The following is a 24,036-nucleotide window of genomic DNA, read 5'->3' on the forward strand; positions in this document are numbered from 1 at the left end:
TTAAATTGTTGCCCGCCCTTTCTTCCTATATGTTCAGCCATTGATTTTAAATGACAAGGCATAATTCCATATTTTTCCTACTGTCAACAATGAACTGATCCTGCAGCAGGTGTGTGTGCGTATCTACAGCCCACTGTCTCCTCTTCCTCTCAGCCTCAGAGCTCCACTGTTTCCACAAAATATAAAAACACATCAGTGAGTGTCACACATGCTCCTTCATCACCATGATCACACACACTGCAGTTTATTCTGACTCATTACACACACACACACACACGCACACATTGTCCTGCTGCTGGAAATACTCACTAAAGCAGCAAATGTGGGTTAATCTGCTGCTGAAAATAGTCCCCAACAAATGCACTTTTTCCTCCTAAATGATGTTTGTTAGAACTAAATAAAATGAAAATACATATTTGTGAGGCATTTTTAAAGATTTATGTCTACAGTAGCAACCACTGGGCTTTGGGCTAAGAGTCACAGAGACAATGAAAGTAATATAGACTGAATGTTGGCCTTTTCACCGCACTAATCGGCTTGAAATTTACCCTTAACTTCACACAGGCATCTTTGTCAGGGTATCGGACGGAGAAAGAAAAGAATCACCAGGGTCAGATGCGTAAAACTCTCTAGATTCATGACTAAAACTATGTGTACACACAAAACCAGAAATATTCATACACATTCTTTTCATCAGAATTATGAAGCTGTGCGTTCGCATGGTTCCACTTTATTAATTGCACACAGGCGCACGAGCCTCGTTTCCACCCCCACAGTTAGCCATGAATGGATGAAGACCCTCAGTTAATCCATCAGTTTGTATAAAAACACTGTCTGTGCCACAAGTGATCCGACACAGAGAAGAAAGACGAGGAAGAAGAAGAATTTCACTGATTGTGAAACTGAGGTAAAAACATCATCAGTTTACTTTAGTACAGTCACTCTGATGTAAAGTCCTGTTTCACTCTGAACTTCATTTGGGACCAGAGAGTCTTAATGGTAATACTCCAGTCAGGCTCCAACACTGTGAGTAGTCAATATTCAAATAGTATCAAACAGTTACAGAATGACTCACAGTAAATAATAAGAATATTAAATGATGCTGAAGGAAACACTGAGAACAAACACAATTATTTCTGTTTATGAAATGTAAACATGTTATTTCTGTGTTAACAGTAAAACTTTAATGTGATCATGAATGAAGCTCCGGGAAATTGGTTTGTTTTTTGGCTTATTTAGTATTTTCACTTCACTGTGACTTGGATCACTTTGGAAAACTGTGTGTTCACATGGTCAAAGGAATGTGTGAGGTTAGTAAAGACCAGTTCATGAGCGGGAAATGGTGTACACACATTTCTGTGTGTACGCATCATTTTTGCATCTGGTCCCTGGTGTTTCTCTGATGGACAGTATCACACACACACACTCTCTAGTGTCTCATGGCTACACTGGAGTTACAGCAGTAAGCTGTAATTCTGTTGTCAAGAGTAAAGTTGGAGCTGACGGGCTGTTTGAAGAGTCCGTTCACACATATTCACTCAGGTTTACAGATACACACCAGATCGTCACCTGAATGTCTCACAGTGATGGAAAACCTTCATCACTTTATTTTCTTTTCACTATGAAAAGTTTATATTTGGACTAATTCTTCAGCAGAAAGTCGTTCAGATGAGACTGATTTCTAAACACAGAATAATGAATGATACCATCAGTGGTGAGGTGGAAAGTATTGTCCTCCTCTGTCCCTCTCACTTGTTTCCCTTGTCTCCTGTCTCTCCTCTTCTCTCTGTTGGCAGACATCTTTACTAACACTACAGCTCTAGGTAAATGGGAATGAGAAGCACAGCGTGTCTGCCTGTCACCTTCCTCCCACCCTCATCCTCTGCCTCTGTATGTGTCTGTCTAAACACTGAGCAGCAGCAGTTCACTCTCACGGTGCACCACACCCTGCAGCTCCCACTGGTCGCCAGCAGAAGGAGCTGTTGAATCTGTTTTGACCCTAACCCGCAGCTCGGGTTGCCACTTTTCATATGAAGAAATAAGGGACCCACCCAAACCATTTTCTGACAATTCAAAATGCAAATACACACTCATGTGCTTATAACCCAAAAGTACGAAAATATCAAGGGTAACAAAATTTAGACTAATGCTGATTTACAATTAATATTAGAGAGGAAAGTCAGGGAGAACCCAGGCCGCTGCGATTAGGATTAAGCCTTAATCACATATGCTCTAGCTGGTAAACCACCAGAGCGCCATACTGCTGTCTGCTGCACACAGAGCTTGTCAGTCTGTTGCTCACTGGAGGCTGTAACTGCTTTGGTTTTACTTGACATTACATTATTCACAGCACTTTGAGGAGATAACATGAACGAAAATACGGGACGAATTGCGTCCTGTGTTGAATCAATACGGGACGCAATGTGCCCCACATTTTATTTTCAAATACGGGACGATCCAGGACGGGTGGCAACCCTACCCCCAGCTCTCATATTCAAGATGTAGTATCATCATCATCGTATAGTATTTTACGGTCTCAGTACATTTACAGATACAGTGTGAACAAGACCTGAGTGTGTAAACATACTAGTGTGTGTGTGTGTGTGTGAGTGTAAGTTACGTGTTTCCGCATTTCCACCGCAGGAACTTACCACAGGAACCAGGAACCTTTTGAGGAACCATGCGCGTTTCCTGCGCAGGAACCTGGGTCTAAATTTAGTTCTGGGGTAACTGATCGACCCCCAAAAAAGTCCCTGGTCGGGGGGTAGTACTTTCCAAAGGTTCAGGAACTTTGGGGGGTGTGGTCTGCAGTGCTGAACATTTCTGGCTGGTCTAGTACTCGCTGCATTTTATTTCACCCACCATCTTTAAAAGTCCGCAGCAAACACATTTTCCACACCGTGAAACAGGTTCAGGAGAAGGTAAAAAAACTGAAACAGAACTTAAAAAAAATAAAGGACCACAACAGCCGGAGTGGTGAGGGTTGCCACCCGTCACTCATAATACGGGATCGTCCCATGTTTGAAAACAAAATGCTAAATGCTGGGTGAATATACACAGGACGCTATTTGTCCCGTACTTTCGTTCATGTTATGTCCTCAAAGTGCTGTGAATAATGTAATGTCAGGTAATGATTTTGCATAATCTTCCCGGGACTTTAGGTCGCAGTGGAAACGCAGACAGCAATGGGCCACACGAACCTTTTAGTTCTTTAAGAAAAGTACCCGGAACTTTAAGTTCTACTTTTTGGTCAAAACACGGCTTATGACTGGATATTAACTCTTGCAGTTTAGCAGAGCTGAGGCTTAATGACCAATTTCAACCTGTTTTTTTTAAAGTTGACACAAAAAACTTGAATCCAGATCCATAATCCAGATCCAGATTCTAGTGACACTATAATGAGTGGCAGATCTTCTAAAACTCGAGTTGACACAACAACAACCATGATTTCAGAAGTCAGTTACAATGATCGCTGACACTGCAGAAGATAAAACAATTCCGACTAAATGTCCACTGACTGGCTTTTTCTTTAGCTTTCAACCACATCACACAGTCCTTCAACAGTGGACTGAATTTCATTAGTTGTTGACGTGCAGTGTCAGTTGGTACATATTATTATATATGTCAAGGACTAGCTGCTATAACAGCTCAGCCAACTCTAGCCTCTGATGAAGACTGTGTGATACACTCAAAAGCTCCCACAAATGCCAGTAAGTATTAGCTCAGCTGGTAGAGCACATGCCTATTGCTGCTATGGAAGCCATTTTAATCAATATTACATAAATAAATAAATACAGCTACTAAATGAATCAAAATATATAAATAAATGTAAATATAAATATATAAGTGAATAAATGAATAAATAAGCTTTTTATTTATTTCAGGATTTATTTCATAGCTGTATTTATTTATGTATGTATGTATTTATTTATCTAATGTTGATTAAAATTGCATTTCATATGCTGCGTGTCTCTCTCTGCTGTGACAGTCAGTGATGCAGAAATCACCTGGTGTGGCGACCTCGAGCTGGTTTGTCAAACTATCAGCGGTGTGTAAAGATGCAGTACTTGTAAGGTATAGAATCAATCACATCATGTCAAACATAATAATAAATACCCACTACAGCTTACCCAGTCTTTATAAGCCCCCATCATTACACTGACCAGACAACAGGTGTGAAGCTGTAACTGTGCTCCCGCTGAACTGCTCTTGCTGTCTACACTGTTTTTCTTTCTTTTCTCATCTGTACGTCTGCTTCTCCTCATCCCTCCATCTTTCCTCTTTGTGTTGAACTGCTGTTTGTCTGTTGATGTGTTCTGTCAGAGATTGAGTAAACACTTCAAACACTGTGGGTTAGTCTGTGATTTACATGTTTAGTGATATAGCTCAGTATCTGACAGCAGGTCAGTTTGGCCTTGGGTGAATTTTTTTTTCTACACTAATTAACACTAACTAGACATTGATTGAATGCAGTTTGAGTCTACTTTGTTACTGTTCACATGTGGAGCTGTGGCCCACAGTCACATATTGTACGTTTGACTGATTTACTGAACTGGTGCTATTTTTTCACATCACACGTTGTATGTCATTGTACCTCTGCTATTTCAGAGGTCTGTCAATCAAGCAACAGAGCTTCCTGTCAGAACTTTTCAGAATTAAAGCTCACAAATAGCTTGAAACAAAAACAAAACAAATATTCTCACACTTTTATTTTGTAGGCAAACTTGCTAATGAGGAAGTGATTCTGTGGGTAACTGTTGCTGCCATTTAGTTTAGTACCAGGCTGTGCACTGACTGATGTGACTGTCTGTGTCTGTCATTCACTCAATATACTATATAAATAATCTGGTGGAGCAGATATTATTGCTGGCAGGCCAGTTTAGGCTCTCGGGCTGCTCTAAATCAGTGGTATCATATGACTGACACTCACTCTGACAGATGCTGTAGAGCCTCTTGATTTCTGCACCAGTCGCTGACGGTACACTCTCACAGCCTCACCTCCCGTCTGCTCTCAGACACAAGTCCTTCTTGTGTTGCGACTAACTGTACACACTGTCATGACGACGCTGCTCTGTGTGTGCGTTTGTGTGTGATGGAGGTGATGAAACGTGTTGATGAATGATGTGACCTGATGAGGACAAACAAACAGCACTCTGCTGCTCATTCACTGGCTCCATCATGCTTTTCCAGTAGTCATGTCACTCCACCATCTTTACCCATCGCTTGTTCACTCAGTCAGACGTTCATACTGGGAGTTACAGGTAAACTGGCTTGAGTCTTTGGGCTGATGTGGCCAATCTTACTGGGCAGTAATGGCTCCTGAACGCATGTCTTCATCGACCCCTCCCACTTTATTTGTCCCTAGCACCTTGGTCTGAGGGCATGCTTGACCTCCAGCCTGGTGATACAAGCATGCAGCCTGGGAGGGGTTGTATGAGGGAAATGTTTGGGGTGGGACGTCAGTAGTGGGATCCTTCACTGGCTGGAGATGACCTCAACTCCCAGGTACAGTAAGAGTGAACAACATTTACGTCAATGGAAAAGAAAGTGCTGGTTCCAACCTGAGGAGGGTCCTGGTGTTAAAAACAGAGACAAGACCAAGGACCAAGTTTTAGTTTCTCTAAAAACCTTTCAGTTCATTTCACATTCGAAACCAAACACCTTCAGAGTTCAACGTTGTCAAAAGGGAACATGGCAGAAAATTTGTAAATTACAAGTTAAATCAACACCTGGTGGTTCTCAAACTTTTTCACATCAAGGACCCTAAACTGACACAAGTCATTCCACAGACCTCCTGAGATTGTTGCTTTTAGATGTTTTATTACTGAGTGATTACAAGTGTTTGAAACCAAAATAGTCATACATTCTGTCATTGTGTTACTTATGGATGGAATTATAGTGAAAATAAATTACTCCACTTTTTCCTGGGGACGCCAAGGAACCCCCTCAAGATCGCTTGTGGGTCCCCAGACCCCACTTTGAGAACCACTGCTTTATAGGATCCCCTGCAAAAATCCTACGAAACAAATAAAAAGCTCAAGAAGAGGAGAAGATTGTGTTTGCCACAAAGAAAGAGAGAATCAGTCATTAATGACAGACACTGGATGAAATGTGACATGTTGTCTCTTCCTGATGTGTGTGAAAGAAGCATCTGTAAACTGGATTACATGAGCTCTTTTAGCTCAATACCAGGCAGGGACAGAACTTGTGGAGGAGCCCCACAATTTAGTTCCTTACTTCCATAAAGTCAGGGACTTCAGAGTGGAGGCAGCAGAGTTTGAGATGTTCTGACTTTTAGTTCCTAGTGTGGGTCAATTTGGAAAAAATGCTGGATCCTCTTTGTTCTTTGACTCCACGGTTTGTAACACAAGCCTTTGCTTTAAAGTTGTGCAGTGTGTCCCAACTGAGGCCGCATCCTCCGAAGGACACAGTCTACAGAGGCGTGGCCACCGAAGACCATCTGAAGTCTGAACTGAAATGAGACAGTCTGGTCTATCCTTGTCCGCTTCTTTATTTGCACATTCTGCTTTATTCTATCACATACCACTGTCGCACAATGAATCTTGGGATAGGTTGGGTTGTGAAGGATCCGGCCTTTGGATCCTTTGTTGCCCAGGAAATGAAGGATGCATTTGAAGGAGCTTTTGCCATGGGACAGTCTTGTCGCACCGCTGTGATGCAGCCTCTGTAAGATGAAGCCTCTGAATTGAGACACAGCTGTGGTCTTTTAAGTCGAAACCAAGGTAACCCCAGATGACATCATCATCACCAAGGTAACACTTGATGATGCAGTAAGGGGTCATACTTTCATACTCTAAAAAGTAAAGTAAAAGTAAAAGTAAAAGAAACAGTGTGACAGACGTGTAATGTCAGCATCTGTCGTCTTGGTGGCAGCGGCAGCTCAGTCTTTGCAGATCAGTGATGATGGTGAAGTGTGTGTGGATCCCAGAGGAGAACACTGGAGTGAAAACTGACTGATGATGTGATGTGTCAGGTGTGAGGTGTGTGCGGGGATGAGAGCTGCTGGTGGGGAACGCCTTGTGTGTTTCAGCTCACTGACCGTCTCCTGTGTGTGTCGGTGTGTGTGTCGGTGTGTATGTCAGTGTGTGTGTGTGTGTGTGTCAGCGTGTGACGGTGTGTGTCAGTGTGTGTCGGTGTGTGTGTCAGTGTGTGACGGTGTGTGTCAGTGTGTGTCGGTGTGTGTGTCAGCGTGTGACGGTGTGTGTCAGTGTGTGTGTGTGTGTGTCAGCGTGTGGCGGTGTGTGTCAGTGTGTGTCGGTGTGTGTGTGTCAGTGTGTGTCTGTGTGTGTGTCAGTGTGTGTGTCTGTGTGTGCGTCAGTGTGTGTGTCAGTGTGTGTGTGTGTGTCAGCGTGTGACGGTGTGTGTCAGTGTGTGTCGGTGTGTGTGTCAGTGTGTGTCTGCCTGTATGATGATCCTGTTGCCTTGTCTAACCCTCTGCTCTCTCCCGCCTCCTCCCTTGTAGTCGAACTTACCGACGCCCCCGTGGCCTCACCTCTCACTCGTACTCCTCCTCTCGCTCCTCTTCCTCCTACTACCATCGCTACTACAACCATTAGTACCTCAACTACCACCACTCCTCCAACTACGACTTCTTCTACTACTGCTCCTCCTCCTCCTCCTCCTCCTACTACTACTACTACTACTACTACTACTACCACTCCTTCTACCACCACTACAACTGAGGCGACCACTACCACCACGCCTCCTGCGCCGATCACCACCGGGCACACAGATCAGAATGTGTTGGGTACAAGCTGTTGCCCCATTGTGGCTTTTTACTGTCTTTGTAGTGTGTAGTTGTTAAAACTCGATTGCCTTCTCCCACCTGACGAAACAGGAAACTACATCAGGGCTGCATCCTGATAGGCTGTGCTGTACCTGCTGTACTCAAAGTGGGGAATTACTTCAGAGTATTGGGATGTAGCCAGCAGCATCCTCCTGGTCAGGAAGTGAGAATCCAAACTTTAATTTTTTATTAACTGTAACGTTCTTGATTTTACACTTTGTAGTGATGAGGCTGATTATGATTGAGACCCTTGTTCTCTAGTTTTTAGTTTGAATTAGTTTTGGAGTTCACTTGAAACCAAAAGTAAAAACTGCAACTAAGTTTTTCATGAATTAAAAAATCCTCCAAATTTACTTCTGGTTTTGAGCGGACCATGATCGGCATTGATCCTGATCAAATGCACCATGCATAGGTCTAAATCAAGCCCTGTGTGTGGCCCCTTCCTCTGACCTTTAACCCTTTACCCCCCTTGTGTAGTGGTCCCCGGTCGGGCGATCTGGGATGTGACGGCGGAGCCTGACAGTAACTACACTAACGTCAGCTGGAGACACAACTTCCCGGCCGGCAGCAGCGAGTTTGTGCTAGAGTTCACACTGGACAGTAAGAAACCAGAGCAAGCCCAGTCTGAGCTCCCAAAACCCAGAGCTGGATCTGACCTGAAAGAGTAGTGAGAGAAAACCAGACAAGAGTGGTCAAGAGTAGGAGCAGACAGAGGCGAGCCGGCAGAACGATGATTACTGTCCATCAACACCGTTTCCAGGGCAGTTATAGCAACATGTTTGGCCCCCGAGTGCAAAACAGCAGCTTTACCGAGCTAATATTGTAAAGATTAGTTTAATCCTGTTCATGGCAACATAACAGCGAAGGAGTGATCTTCTACAGCTCTTACAGTAAATACTGTTCACTGCATCTTCACTCACAGGAATCCTCATTAGTTTCTGTTTTTCCTGCATCTGTACAGAGGTTCAGTGAAATAATGAACAGGCTTCAGTTAGACCTCAGGTTTTACTGAAACATGTCCTTGTTCCTCTCTGCTGAGCTCTTTTAGGGAAACCTTTTGCTAATGAGACAAGTAAAAAAAATACTCTGACAGGACTAAAGCCTAAAGAATAAAGAAAGGAAAGGAAAGATCACATCCCTCTGCAGCAGCAGCTGCTCTGTTGATGTGCTCTTTTTTTAATCACCCTTCGTGATATTTGCACTTAAAGGATGAGGGTACAACACACCACTCTCTCTCTCGTGTTCTTTCGCTCTCTCTTTGGTCTGTATGTTGCTCATGATAATGTCTCCTGTGCCGTCCACCATCGTGATGGTTTCTCTGCCTGGCTTTCAATGGCTGTTGTCTGACTGGCACTGTGAGGGAGCTGCTCAGCTTCCTCTCTCTGAATGTGTCACTTCTTTTTCACTGCCTACACTTCCATGTTCACTGGCTTTTGGTTTGGATTGGGTGTGAAGCACTCTGCTAAAACATATCGTCCCTCCATTACTGGACTCCCAGAGTCTCTGACCCTTCCACTAATTCAACAGTCTGACCTGTGGTCGAGGACAGAGAGAAAGGAGGATGTCTCTTTTAATGTACTTGGGCAGTGGCTTAAATTCTTAATGATGTCTGACTGTGAGTGGGTAGAGGAAGGGAAGAGAGGGGGGCGATGAGACTGATCTAATGGCCTCCACCCCTCCCACCCATCCACCCCCTGTTCTCCAAGGTCAGCTCTGAAAGCTTTGACTCCACGGCAGACACAGGGAGCCCCTGACCCTCCCCCACCCCCCACCATCATCCCTTCATTCTCCCTCTGTGCTCCGAGTCTCTGCATTTCTGTCAGGGGAGGGTTCATGAAGGATGATGCTGAGGGAAGGACACTGGGACCAGGAAACTGGGACCAGCTGTCATGGAAAAGTGAGAGATCTTGTCAGAAGGGAAGACAGTGGGAATAACTGTGTGGGTGTGAGTGCTAAAGATTTTACATGCACACACAGCTACATATTAATATTCCAACCTATTCTCACAAAATTATTGATGTCTCCACCTGTTTTGAGGAAGAGCATCTTACATTTTTTTTCACGCTTTAATATTGGAGGAACATAAACTTCATATTGCTTGTAATGCTTGATTTGCATTTCAGAGTGTGGCCAGCACTCGCCTCAGCTATGGATTATTTGAAAAAGGCTTTAATGCCTTCATTTCTTTTTTGCCAGCTCTATAAATAAACACCAACATATTATAGTGAGGCTCCTCCCTGTCTCCACTTTGTTTTAATTTGCAAACAGCAAATTACATTTAAATTTAATTTCCTCTATGTTGTCTTGATAAATTCCAGATAAAGGACATTTACCCAGCACAACAGTCATGTCACACTTTAACATTAAGCTGCCATCAAACTAAAACTAAACATTTCCTGCACAGATTCTTCTTCGGGCAGCTCCGCCCCCCCGCTCCCGTCAGAGTGTCACTGACAGGAGCAAAGCACCAGTCAGACGAACGGAGAAAATGAGGGCAGCAGAATGAAGAGTGTCATGACTCTGTGTTATTAGTGCTGGTGAAATGTATATTATACTGAATTTATCATGTGACTGTTTGAATTCTGGCACTTCTTTGTTCTCCATGTACATAAATCTGGAGAAATCCATTTGCTCACAATGAAATCCATTTTTCTTGAAGTGATGCAGTTAAACAAAGAGATTAACTGTAAGATATAATATTAAATATTGTCTATGACACTTTGGCAATATTGTCCACCTGACAATCATCATTCCAAAAAGCATATTGAAATGATATATAGTCACTCTGCAGAAGTCCTGAAAGGCAAGTGTATTTATTTATTTTTTTTGCCAGGATGATTTTTCTAAGGTTTTCTTTTCTGCTTTTAGTCTGGTTTACACAGAGGTAATGGTTCACTTCAGCCTCTTGTGGTCGATTTTAATTTTCTTTTTTTAATCACTTGCCTCTTGGGGCTTCTGTACACCTCCCATCTGATATCAATATATTTGTTTTTAATTTTTAGCTACAAAAGATCAAAACTGGAATTTGAAATGTGTCAGATTAGGATAGACAGGTAGACATACAGAAGCTCCCACCCATCACATTCCTGAGCAGGTGTTAAAAGGCTCAGATGTGTTGATCACACCTCAGATTGTCAGTCGCTGTGTAAAGAAAATGCTAATTAGCAGTAGCATGACTAGCAGTGAACACAGGAAACGTCAAGTTTGAACAGTCAAAAGATTTTCTGGAGTCACAATAATTGGATTTTGTCGGAATTTCTTGTATTAATCGTTCTTGTATTAACCTGAAAACATAAAGTTGTACTCATAATACAGCCTTGGACTTTCTCTCTGCACTCACTGACTAACTGAGTAAAACGCTCTGGCATGTCTTCTCCTGTTTCTGCGGCAGACATTTTGTTTGGCTGGTTTAACGGCTGGAAGTAAATGGCATGGCTTTGGAATGAGCACTGCTGGATGAAATCAGTGGTTGATAGCATGGTGCATGACGTCACCAGCTCGCGCTGCCCTCTCTCACCGCCACCTCAAGCTCGGCCATGTCCCGGACCGATGCGTCTTTTTGCCAGAAAGACGCAGGTTGTTGTTGCAGTGTGGGCCTGTGAATGATTGAGACCAACAATGCTTTGCCACCTCAGCCCCTGATGAGAACAGAGAAAGTTCTGCAGTGGTCAGTTTCAGTTCCACCTGGTTCATACGTGATGCAGAGCGGCCACTTCACAGGTCAGTGTGAGATGTAGAGGAGCAGGTTTTACCTGGGGGAACACCTGCTCCTCTGCTCAGAGTTCTGCCTTGAGAGAAAATGTGGTCTCAGAGCCATAAAAGAAAAATGAAATCAAGCTTCGAAGACATATTGAAGTCTGTGTGCATCTGTCGATGAGTCTTTGTGATGGGGATCGGCACTGCATTGTTCGGTCTCAATTCACTTCAGTAACCCTGCTATCAGTCTCCCTGCAAAGCATTGTGATGCTGTGACCTTTGCTAGTAAGCACAGGCTTAACTGTGGAATGAAGGCCACACCCCCCGGAGTGTGATTGGCCCTTTTCTTGTGTCTCCAAGGCGACAAGACGGTGAAAGTTGTGCCAGTGAATCAACAACCCCCCGTTGCAGTGGCGGATCTAATCGCGGGCGCCAAGTATCATCTGAGGGTTTACTCCCATGAGCTCAACAGCATCAGCAGCAAACCTGTCACCTTTGAGACCAAAGCAGGTGAGACCACACCAGGCTAGGTGGAACCAGGGTTCCAGCCAGGTGGGCTAAGTCTGTCACTGGTAGTGTCTGCAGTAACTCAGTCAAAGCTGGGTGAGTCTTTGGTTCATGCATGCTCCTCTTAGGGTAACGTCCAGTCAGGATGAGACACTCCACCCCTCAGAATCTGGACCATCACACGTCTGGTCGTCTTCATGAGCGGTCTCTGTAATTCATGAGCTGTTTGTTGGGAACAAGTTAATGCTCATAGGTTGTTCACATGACAACATCTGCCATCTACATCCAGGTTTTTCTGTGATTAGTTTGCACAGTGTGATAAGTGTAAAAGGTATAAGATACAGTATATGTAGGTTTTTATGACCATGGACATGAAAGGCTACAGAATGTTTCCTGTCATTAGTCCCCTGTGTTGCTAACAAGCCTGTAGCATTAGACAAAAGAAAAGCTCACTGGTTACTGGCCTTTAAAGTAATGTTCAGCTAGCGTGCTGTGGAGACTTGAAAACGTGTCATGTTTATTTTAGGTCCCAGTTAATTAACAGAGACAAGTAGCCATTATACAAAATACAAGTAGCCATTAATAGTTGTTGTTGACTAAAAGCTGTGGCTACCTCCCCTTCACTCAGGGGTGGGTATCGTTCAAAAATGTTCAATATCAGGATTGATATCGATACCTTGACTTTGATATAGAGTTATATTTAAGTTTGGGTATTGCTACGCAGCTAACATTAGCATTAGCAGCTGTTTACTTACCAGTCTAGAGCATTGTTGTGAGTTCAGCATTAAACTTCATTCCTTTACTCACCAACAGCTTTCTCCAGAGGTGGAAAGTTAGCATGCTAACCTGCTAGCCCCTGACCGATTCACAGCCATACACGCAGCTGCTCAGGGTACATATTATACGCTCTTGTCTCGCAAGTAGGCTATCCTTTAACAATAAACTATTTTTTAAAAACTAATTTGATCAAATCCATTTCAACAAGAAAATTATAGCACACATTATGGTACAAATTTTATTTTAATTTTATTTTTATTTTTAAGCTCAGTCTCTTTACACATGTGTTGGTGTAAATAAACAGCCAATCACAAGAGTTATTAGATCTTGGTTCAAGCATGCTGCGTGCTGATTGGCTCACGAGGCTGATGAGATTTACTCATTTACTCCTGAGGTATCAAATGACAAGACATAGATCCTTGATAGCATCAAACTAATTCGGTCAGTCCATAAAAGATGAAGTAGAAGTTCGATACCCAACCCTAAGCATCATTAACTGGCTTTATCTGGTCTGACATATGAAACCTTGTATAACTGGAACTACAGCCTCGACTAAACTCTCTACAGTTTAATCTAATATTACAAATTGTTGCTGTAAATGTTTATGTCTTTGTTTTGCTGAGGTTCAGTGCTGATGTCTGTAACATGTCTGGCAGCTGTCAGTTGTGTTGTTTCAAGTTGTACTGAAACTTTTCCAGGTGTAATGAACGCAACCGTCAATTTCCCTTCTCAAACCCTAGTCCTCCCTCCCACTCTCGCGCTGAGTGATGGAGAAGAAGAACAATGCCTCCTTGTTATGGATGAGATCTTTGTAACAGCATCGGCCTGGATATAACAAGACGCTGGTTCTTAGTTATTGACTGTGTGTGTGTGTGTGTGTGTGTGTGTGTGTGTGTGTGTGTGTGTGTGTGTGTCTGTCTCCAGCCTACATAGACCAGGTAGACATAGCCACTCAGGGCTGGTTCATTGGCTTGATGTGTGCCATCGCCCTCATCATACTGATCCTCCTCATCGTCTGCTTCATCAAGAGGAGCCGGGGCGGCAAATACCCAGGTAAGGCCCAACTTTGGGGCTTTGATGCCTGTGAAAAATTACCTGTTTTGGCTGTTTGTTCTGTTACAGTGATCAGGGTTAAAATATCCCACTGCATTTAATCAGCTATTCAGAAGTAAACAGGAAGTGATTGAGACTCTTGAACACCTGGCAGTTATTGTAAAATATGACGTCCAGGTTGACAATTGTATGTATGCTTTGGTCCTGATCCACAATCTGTGATTATTTAAGTTAGAGTCATTTTAATGTTTTACAGTTTCTATGATGTGTAGGTGGAGGCTGTGTGACTGGGTTCACAAAGTGTTTCGGTAGGTGGTGAACTGTGGAACAACTAACACCCAGTGATCAACTACGTCTGATAAGGATTTAAAAATTAATCTAATTAATAACATGTTTTGTGATTGAATGAATTAATATACAATTGTTGTGATAAATCTACAAATGTAAACATGAGTTCATGTTATGTGTTTCATGTTTTCAAGTCTTCAGTAGAGTCAACAGATTTACTGTTGCTTCCCCACAAATGTTTGGCCACACTGAGAGCAGAACAGTACATGGTGTTCCTGTCTTTACAATATGTCAGCCATGTAAACTACATGAGCCTTCCCTGTCACACAGAGACAGGGAAGTCTCGTGATGCCGTCACCTGATCAACTACTCACTCCTTGTCTGTCCTCATCAGAAGTTGGGGACTGTAGATGTAGAGGAGTGTGTGAGGGATCTTTTATTTTGAAAAGTGAATCAATAGTTGCTTCCAAAGATCCAAGGGAGAGCAAGAGCGAGTACTTACTTTACGTTCAGACCGAAAGCGGCGAGAGTGAAAGAATTTGCTGTCTGCCTTATCAAGGATGCTGGTGCAGTTCATGGCCCTCTGACACAAATGAAATTGATAAAATAGATGCAGTTAGCTAGTGTGCTTGGAATGCTTGGTGTTTCATATTTTATTTAAATGGCCCAAAAAAACGTATATTTCGATTGGTTGCCGCCAAACCGTGTCATAGCTCATTACCATAAAGTTGATTGGCCTTCCAACTTTTTCTAAGACGCACCACCAACAGGCATGCAGCTGCTTGCCGCCAAGAGATGCTGGCTCACATAGAAAATGAATGACTTCCTGTCACTTTGACATTCTCGCCATTTTCGGTCTGATCATTCAGTTAGAAACCAGACATAGGTCGATGACATTCCTTACAGAAGTGTACACATCCCATCTGGTGTCAGGGGCCATTACAAAGTGTGATTCATCATTAATCAATTTTTGTTATTTTTCTATAATTAATTAATCAAAATTAACACTTTATTTTGACAGTGCTAATACTAATGACCCCATCAAATCCAACCCAATGTTGAACAACTGTACTAAAACAAGTCTCTGAAAAAGTTTACTTTGTTCCAAATACATACTACAGTTTACATGCTACAGTTTACATGCTACAGTTTACATACTACAGTTTACATGCTACATGTTACATGCTACATGTTACATACTACAGTTTACATGCTACAGTTTACATGCTACAGTTTACATGCTACATGTTACATACTACATGTTACATGCTACAGTTTACATGCTACAGTTTACATGCTACAGTTTACATGCTACAGTTTATATGCTACATGTTCCATGCTACAGTTTCCATGCCACAGTTTCCATGCCACAGTTTACATGCTACAGTTTACATGCTACAGTTTACATACTACACTTTAAGTGCTAAATGTTCCATGCCACAGTTTACATGCCACAGTTTACATGCTACAGTTTACATGCCACAGTTTACATGCTACAGTTTACATACTACACTTTAAGTGCTAAATGTTCCATGCCACAGTTTACATGCCACAGTTTACATGCTACAGTTTACATGCCACAGTTTACATGCTACAGTTTACATGCTACAGTTTACATGCCACAGTTTACATGCCACAGTTTACATGCCACAGTTTACATGAATATCTGGGATAACAGTAAGACGAATCATAAATGAATAGAAACAAGTTTGTAGTCTGTAGTGTTAAATTGGCAGCAGCTGAGTATCTTGTCATCTCAGTGTGACAGAGTGGATTAATGTCTTGTGCACAATGTGCCACAGTAGTGCACTGATACGATACAGTGTTAGTGGATAAGTATGGAGCTGGGACACAGTGTACGCTAACAGTTTGATTAATGAAGAGTGAAGTGTGGTCAGATTAACTCCAGGAACTCCTTGATGTGTGGATGTTTGTCTGTATCATGACAACAGCTGAAAGTTGAGCTGTCTGTTCTTGTCTCTTCAGTGCGTGACAAAAAAGATCTCCCCTTAGACCCCGTGGACCAGAAAGACGGGGACGGCTCCTTTGATTACCAGTAAGTATAATCAAACAGACCGCTCACCATCTGCTTCACAGCCACACCAATGACATCATCTGTGTTTCTGAAACAGTATAAAGTTCATTTCAAAGTGTTAAGTAGTCAAGGGAATATATGGAACCTGTGGTAAATGGTTTAGGGTCATTTCCCAGCATCCTCTAGTTATTGTAGCAGATATGAGACTGTTTGTTATTGCAGCAGGTTGTGCAGGAAAGGAGGAGAAACTCAGATCAGATGAGACAGTCGATTAGTCCTACAGGTGGTAATGAAATATGATGAACAGGACTCCTCCCGCCTCTGATATGGCTCAGGTTTTCACAAAAACCAGTTCATGGACTGAACCTGTGAAAAGTCAGAGGTGTCATCTTTGACACACCTGTCATTTAATGCTTTAATGATGACCCAGGAATTACTGTTAGCCTCAGTTAGCAGGTAGTGTGTATCACCTGCAGTCAGCTGATATACTCTGTGATCTGACAACAGAGACAGATTTGTCAGTGATAACAGCCAGTAGGCAACAGCAGACAGGGATGACTGTTAACACTGAGAGAAATAAAAATGGATGTGCGGAAAATGAACATTTTTAATATTTTTAAAGATCATTCTGTTTAAGAACATTGTTTTTATTTTTTACGTTTGCTGCCAGACCACGTACTTGTTTTCTATCTCAGTCTGATTGTTCATTAACAGATCACATCCACTGCAAAAACTGGGGCATCAAAATGGATAGCTGGTTAGCAACAGAAAAGACAGAAAGTTAAAAGGAAAGAATCAATATTATGCTCTGAGAAGGCATTATTTGGCCTCCACATTGTTATGGGATCGAATGTGGGCCGCCAACATATCTGTGATTTTTAAGTGGTCTTGAGGTGGAGAAGGTTGGGAACCACTGCTCTAATGAGTCCTCTACACAGTAAACACTATATAGTGAGTGAACAAATGAACAATCCAAACACAGCCCTAAACAGTTTATCCAACATCTTAACTATGATCTCAACAATAGCACGGTGTCTGACACTGAATGTGTTTTCATATATAAATCTGTAGAAATGTTCACATAACCGAAGTAGTTACATACTGTGCAGTGCAGTGGACTTTAATAATATAAAAACACGGAGACTATTGTGTCTGTAATGTGAGGATGTTCTGTGTACGCTGTAGATACTGCAGTTGGTGAGTGATGTGTCTTTTGCTCCTTCCAGGTCCCACTGATCTCTGTGACCACATTCCTCTTTTTGGAGAATGAGTCATTTTCTCTGTTTGTCCACTCTGACTAAAGACAATTTAACTGTTTAACCTGCTTCCTAAATCTCTACATGTTCTAACTGTATGTGAGAGTGACACAAGGCTTTTAGGTTTCTAACCCGGGATCCTACTGATGAAAAGACAGCAGTACACTGTGAATGTCTACATATTATACGCATACAATATATACGCACATATGGTATATTATGATTATGTAGCTCTGCTCTGTATGAAGTGAGACTTTGCGCCTCTGAGGGCATGAGGGTTCAGCAGATAGATTATCTCATGAGTGGTGCTGTGCTGTTTGTGCTTAACACTGTGATTCATCCATCTCCAGTGTGTGAGATCCTCTTTTGTTTATTAATCAATAATGAGTCTAACATTAACACCCAGCCCATCTCTCACAGTCAGGGTCACTGAGCCAGACTCTGGTACAAATCCATCACCTGCACTCAGCTCTGTGTGTGTGTGTGTGTGTGTGTGTGTGTGTGTGTATTTGTGCATGTATCATGTTGCGCTTCTCTGTCCTCCTTCTTCTTCCTCTCTCCTGCTGTCTCCCCTGTTTCCTCACGTCTCGTCCCTCTCTTTCCCCCACGCTGAAATGGGTCATCTGTCCCTGACAGGAATGAGAACGAACACAGGTACTTTGGTTTCGGCACGGCACCTCGCTTAGCCTGCGCATGTCAGATGGAGCAGATGTTTCCCCTTAGCTGGGGAGAGAAGGGTGTGGATGAGGTGTAGCTTGTTTGTGGGGTGGGTGGCGGGGGGGGGGGCCTCAAACAGGACAATCAGCCTGCATTGTTGGCTGTTTGGTCAGTGTACAGAGAATGAACAGTTTTCATTCATCATGTCAGTGATATTAGTGTAGCTGACCTGCTTAAGCTTTTAAAGCACCATTTGAACAATGTGATAGACAGGTGACATCATCATGACATCATAGCTATGAGATGTGATTGACAGAGGTATGGACAGAAAGCAGCTGAGTGCCAGGTGTCAGCTCCTGAAGGGTGTCAAACTGCAGACTGAATAATCACCAGGAACCAGGTTATCTCAGTGTCAACAACCTGATCACCAGACAACAAGGTGAAGGCTCCCCAGCCCCAGAGTGCCCTGGTGTCAGGATGGTCACATGACATCCAAGTGATGCGTGTGACCATCATGAAACCAGAATGCAGTAAAGCAAAGAGCTACGCATTAGTCAGCGTTTGAAACTAGTTTCCCAAAAGACATTTAATTCATGCAAGTGCGTCGCAGCCAGGTTAATCACTTTGTAGCGTGCCCTGGAAACACCTCTGTTGTGCTGTTAGTGTTCGCAACTCAGGTGTTAATGAAGATGTTTTCTGAGTTAGTTTATGTTGTGTCTGTTTGCATGTGTTTTCTGAGGGTGTAGAGTGTTGAGCTCTCAGGGCCAGCGTACACAACAGCTGATTCAGCCAGCTTCAGATTTATTCGTAGGCCTTTTTCACTTTTGTTATATGTTTCCTTCCTGCTTCTAATCATGATACAAGGCTAAACTTATCATCAGTTTGATGTTGATATTCTTATCTCACTGTTGTGAAGAATATTTTTGAACCATTTCTTAAAAAGCCTGGTGGTTTTGTCCGGAATCAGTGTGACGTTAAATAAACGGAGTCATACTGCATACATACTATGGCCAATAATAACAGATTAATATCTGCTGGTAAACATTCTGTTTTTATATCGGTACTGTTCATCAGATATAACATGAATATTCAGTCATTCACAGCAGGGGAAGGTGAAGGGAAATTAGCTCAGTTGGTTCAGGCCTTTATAAAGGTTCAGGGCTCAATATAAAATCCCTCTCCTCTGGTTACTCACAGTCTTGGTTCAGTCACATGTAGAGACTCACATTATCATTCAGTCAGGTAAAACACAGTCCATGGCCACCAGCCACAGAGTAGACAGTTTCATTTATTCTTTTATAGTGAAGCTGCTTACTATCTGATAGCAGTAATTAGTCAGCTCCACTGATCTGAATGTAATATGACTGTGCTGAGTTTGTGTTACCCTATGAAACTCGTCTCAAACTCCCCCTTAAATATAAAAGCAAAGAAGCCTCTGTCCTCATGGATCAACTGTTCCAGCTCCATTGTGTGGGGTGTCTCACCCCGTCCTGTTCCCACTCAGGCATCAACATGTTTTTCACTCTCCTTGAGGTTAATTGCATTGTTTTCCCTCCGTTGGCTGACATTTAAAAAGCATCCACCGCCAGGTACATGGAGCCAGAGATGGCGAGGGAAATCAATTTGGATTTTTAGTGTAGTCGGGGGGGTGGACACTTTGACACCCTGAAGGAATTGATTCAGGCAACAAACAACTGGAGAACATTTGGAGGACATGAGACAGAACAAACACTTCACAGATCCAGACAAAGATGCTGTGACCTTCAGTCTCTGAACAGCACTTCAAAGTTAAAGCACCTCCTGTTTTCTCCAGCTTGTTTTGTCTTCTTCCAGCAGGATTGTTCATAGTTTAGTTTCAGAACTTCATTAACTCTGTATAATGAACACAGTTTTACTGCATGGGATTTTAAAGGATAAATCCATGTTATTACAGTTTGGGTCTTTATTTCCATCGTTTGCCATCCGTGTTGTAGAACCAGGTTGACAGCTGAGCTCTGAGAATGAGGCAGCGCTGCTTTAAAAAGGTCAGATGGGTCAAGAAGCATAAGCACTCAGACACTCATAGGTTTAAATAGAAGAGAAAACAAAGATGAAATTATGATCCAAAGTGTTCGTCACAGTTCACAGCCCCATTTCCTATAGCTGTGTGACCATAGTTCTCCTGTGTAATGACGGTGGTAATGGTCCAGTCTGCAGTAGTTAGGACACTGGGCTGTTGGAACCTGTCTGACTGTCTGACTGCTCCTGTTTCCTGCTCCATCAAACATGTGACACCCAAGCTGTATCCCAGTCCAGGGGCCTCATCCTTCAGAGGACGCTCTAAGCGTTTCAGTCCGCGAAGGCCGTACTGAAATGAGACAGTCCGGTCACTTTGCGTCACCAGCTGTTCCCGCCCTTACCATTGCATCACAAAGCGCGGCTCCTGTTGCCTATAGCAACGTTGACAATGCGTAACTTTGTGAATCTTAGGATAGGTTTGATCATGAAGCATCAAACTGTTGGAGCCTTCGCTGTAGAGGAAAAGAAAGGACACATTTCCTAGTCGCTCCGCTGTGACGCAGTCGGTCTTGGACGGATGAGACCCCTGAACTGAGACACAGCTACAGTGTCTCAGCAGCTGGTGATGTCACTGTTGTTATAACTGATCAAAGTGCTACTTCATGTGTTTCATGTTTTTAGGGTTATGGTGATTGAAATGTCTCTACCTCCACCCTCAGCAGAGATAAATGAATGTTAATGTTCCTCATCTCCCTGCATCAACACTGTCAGACCTCCTCTGTACTGTCTGTTTGTTTAGCATGACTGTTGTCTGTCTGTTTCATGACTGTCTTTCTGTTCTACCCACCCCCGCCTCATGTCTGTGTCTCTGTCTCCGTTTGGATTTATTTTCCTCATTGGTCAAAAGGTCTCTGGAAAGGTATGAACGATGAATAGTCTCCCTCATCATCATCATCTTCACAGTCCCTCTAATCCTGCTGCTTGTCTACTGCTCATCTGCAGCGCATTGTAATCCATTAACACAACAACACAGAACAACTTCCTGCCTGTACAGTGTCAGGTTCAGGTCCTCTCACTTACTTCCTCCACCTCTGCTCCTCCACTCAAAAACATCAGCTGATCAGATCATTAAATCCTCCCTGGCTCTGCCCTCTTTCATTCAGAAGACCCTCTGACTGCAGCTGGGCTCTGCTTCTCCAACACATTTATTTAATTAGCTGTAGGAGATGTAATGTAGCAGTGGTGCACAGAGCGATGTCCTTCTGATTCACTCAGAGAATATCCATTCACAAAGACACGTGTGACCTGTGGCTCACCTGACTGCTCCTCCACACCTGAACCCACAGGCCTCAGCTTACTGTATGACAGTGTTTTCTCTGTGCACCAGCACACTGAGGAGCTTTACCCCAACAAGCCAATAAACTGTACAGTGCATGTATCAACGGGACTGTATTTTTGTCAGGGTTGAAGATGAATTAGAGCCTCCTCTAGATGACCACCTCTGTGGGTGAGGTTCAAGTCAAACTAGAGTTCCACATTGATTGGCTCAAGTACCTGGAGGGAAAATAACAAATATAAATAAGTAATAATTTCTTACAATAAATACATAAATAAACAAACAAATATAATTATAAATAAATAAAAAATGACAGGAACTCACTGACTGACAGGATATACAGGGAGCAGACTGACACAGCATCACTGAAAAAGGAAGTGAACAACACTACAATAAAAATACTAGAAGAAGAAGGAGACGCTGTTCAGTGAATGATACGTCTAAGACACTACTGAACTCAACTCAACTATCAAACTAAATTGCTGAACCTCCCAAAATAAAAGAAGGAGAAGGGAGAAGCTGTTTGGTCATTAAGCCTCCGCGTAGATGCATCAACCTCATTCAAGTGGGGAAGCTGCACACGTTCTGAAAGAATAACTTTACTGGAAGGTTTCCTCAGATTTGTTAATGTCAGAGAACAATCAAAGTCATGGTTAAAAGAAATCATCTTTTACTTTTTGAGAAACAACAGTCATCAGAACAAAGCACCAAGCTGTCATTCTGCTGGTGAGGGGGGGATTTATTTTAGATAAATGTAGGAATTTACCCCACCTTGTTTGGACCATGTATCAAGACAAGTAATAATATAATAATAATAATAATAGTTAACATTCATCTCCACTGAGGCAGTATCTTAAAACCAGTGATATTAAACTGAAACTATCTGGCTGTGGTTTGATCCCAGTAGAAGTAAATGGACAAACAGTGAGCACGAAGCCAAAGCAGTTCAGTGGGTGACACTCTGATGCTCTGGTGAGTCACCAGGTCCCAGTTAAACCAATCATGTCTTTTCCTTCCTGAGACGAGACAGACAGTGAAATATCATAACTGCTCTGATGACTTTCACTACCACTGTTGTTAAGAAGGGCTGCAGTTTAAAACACAGTCATCATTTAGTTTAAAATCCAACCACTGACTGAGTCATGGTCTGATGGTGAACCTGATTCTCTCTCAGGATCACAACCTTTCTCTCACGTTCATCCATTTCCTGTTCAGCTCTTACAGGCTTCATATATATGTGGAACATCTTTTCATCACATGTCAGCGTGTGTCTATGAAGCTTGTCTCACTGTCTGACAGTTAGATGAAATACATACTGGACCCTCAGTTCTGTCTGAGCTGGATTTGCTTCATCTGTCTTGGTCTTTTTGTCTTCTTGATGATTGAACTCTTGATGATTCTTGATACTCTTGATGATGAACGTGTGGTTTCTGGACTGTGTGTGGTTCAGCATGGAGCATGATGAGTGTGAGAAGCTGCAGTACAGAGTCTGTCCTCTCCAGGGCCTCTGACTCTACCATGTGTGATCACCTGTAATGCACTGATATGAGCAGAGAAGAGAAAGACATACACAGATAAATACTTCAGTCTTGCATCCGTCAAATGCATTTTCCTCTGTGATGCTGCCGGCTTGGTCTGACACGAGGAAGCTCATGCTAGTCTAGAGCTCTCTGTCCCTGTGCATGAACTTCTTCCCCCTGAGACCAGAGTCAGGTGACATGTAGCCATGCTCTGAACTGAGACCAAGCTCAACTCCACTGATGAGATCCAGCGGAGTTCTCAGACTAAGATCTCAAGTCAGAATATGGCCCCCACTCAGCATGTGTATGCAAATGTCTTCAAGACATTATTTATCCTTACCCCCACCCCCACCCATCTGTCGCCTTAATTAGCTGCTTTGCCAAATATGTTTTAGGAAATGTAATTTCTGCACCGACTGTTTTCACTACAGCTGTGTTTCCAGTCCAGGACCAAGACACCAGAGACCAGAGTTCACATCCCACATAACGTTTACTTAGAAAATGATCTATCTATCTATCTATCTATCTATCTATCTATCTATCTATCTATCTATCTATCTATCTATCTATCTATCCAAAACATTTTTTTTTTCGAATTTCATAAAAACTACACCAACTTGCTGTAAAACCACCAGTTATGTTGAGATATAGACCTGTTGTTTTTCACAGGTCTTTTCTCATTTCAAGGACAATAAGAGCAACAGACAGCTTCTTAAAAATGTACTTCTTTAAATTTTACTGCTTCATTTTATAAAAAATGAAATATGCCTAAAATGTGTAGCTTAAGTTTCCCCTTTTTCTTATTTTCTCCATTTCACATTTGAGAAGTCTCAAAGATTTTATAACAAAACAATTAAACAGTGTAGTTTCTTCCATAGCGATGATGTGATGATGATGAAGGAATCTCTGCAGACACCGGCTCAGTTGTATATAAAAAAGTTTAATTACAAAAAGGCACAGCATCATTTGACAAGCATCAAAACTGCCTGTGAGAGGACCCAAAGCCAAAAAGGATCTTCTCCCGTTTTTCCCCAAAAGCATACAATTTATAGGCTGGGTATCCTCTAGATACATATTCATGACATAGCTAATTCCTAATAACCTAT

The 24,036-nt window shown here is 42.6% G+C and overlaps 1 protein-coding gene across 6 annotated transcripts in view; it reads left to right on the forward strand.

Moving 5' to 3' along the window:
• Positions 1-24,036, forward strand: part of nfasca (neurofascin homolog (chicken) a) — a 104,737-nt gene that overhangs the window by 73,920 nt on the left and 6,781 nt on the right. For 4 of the 6 annotated variants that reach the window (XM_087178873.1, XM_087178874.1, XM_087178875.1 and 1 more), the window contains 4 exons: positions 8,285-8,407; positions 11,864-12,013; positions 13,712-13,840; positions 16,115-16,184. In XM_087178873.1, the coding sequence (XP_087034999.1) occupies positions 8,285-8,407; positions 11,864-12,013; positions 13,712-13,840; positions 16,115-16,184 (472 nt within the window). Of the gene's footprint in view, positions 1-1,796; positions 1,824-7,483; positions 7,769-8,284; positions 8,408-11,863; positions 12,014-13,711; positions 13,841-14,112; positions 14,149-16,114; positions 16,185-24,036 lie in introns of all 6 variants that reach the window. The other 2 variants (XM_087178878.1, XM_087178877.1) reach the window with 2 other exon arrangements.

This window comes from Seriola lalandi, unplaced genomic scaffold (assembly GCF_002814215.2).
Source record: "Seriola lalandi dorsalis isolate HSWRI2012SDOR001 ecotype SW California unplaced genomic scaffold, Sedor1 jcf7180002054748, whole genome shotgun sequence".
NCBI classification, from domain to species: domain Eukaryota; kingdom Metazoa; phylum Chordata; class Actinopteri; order Carangiformes; family Carangidae; genus Seriola; species Seriola lalandi.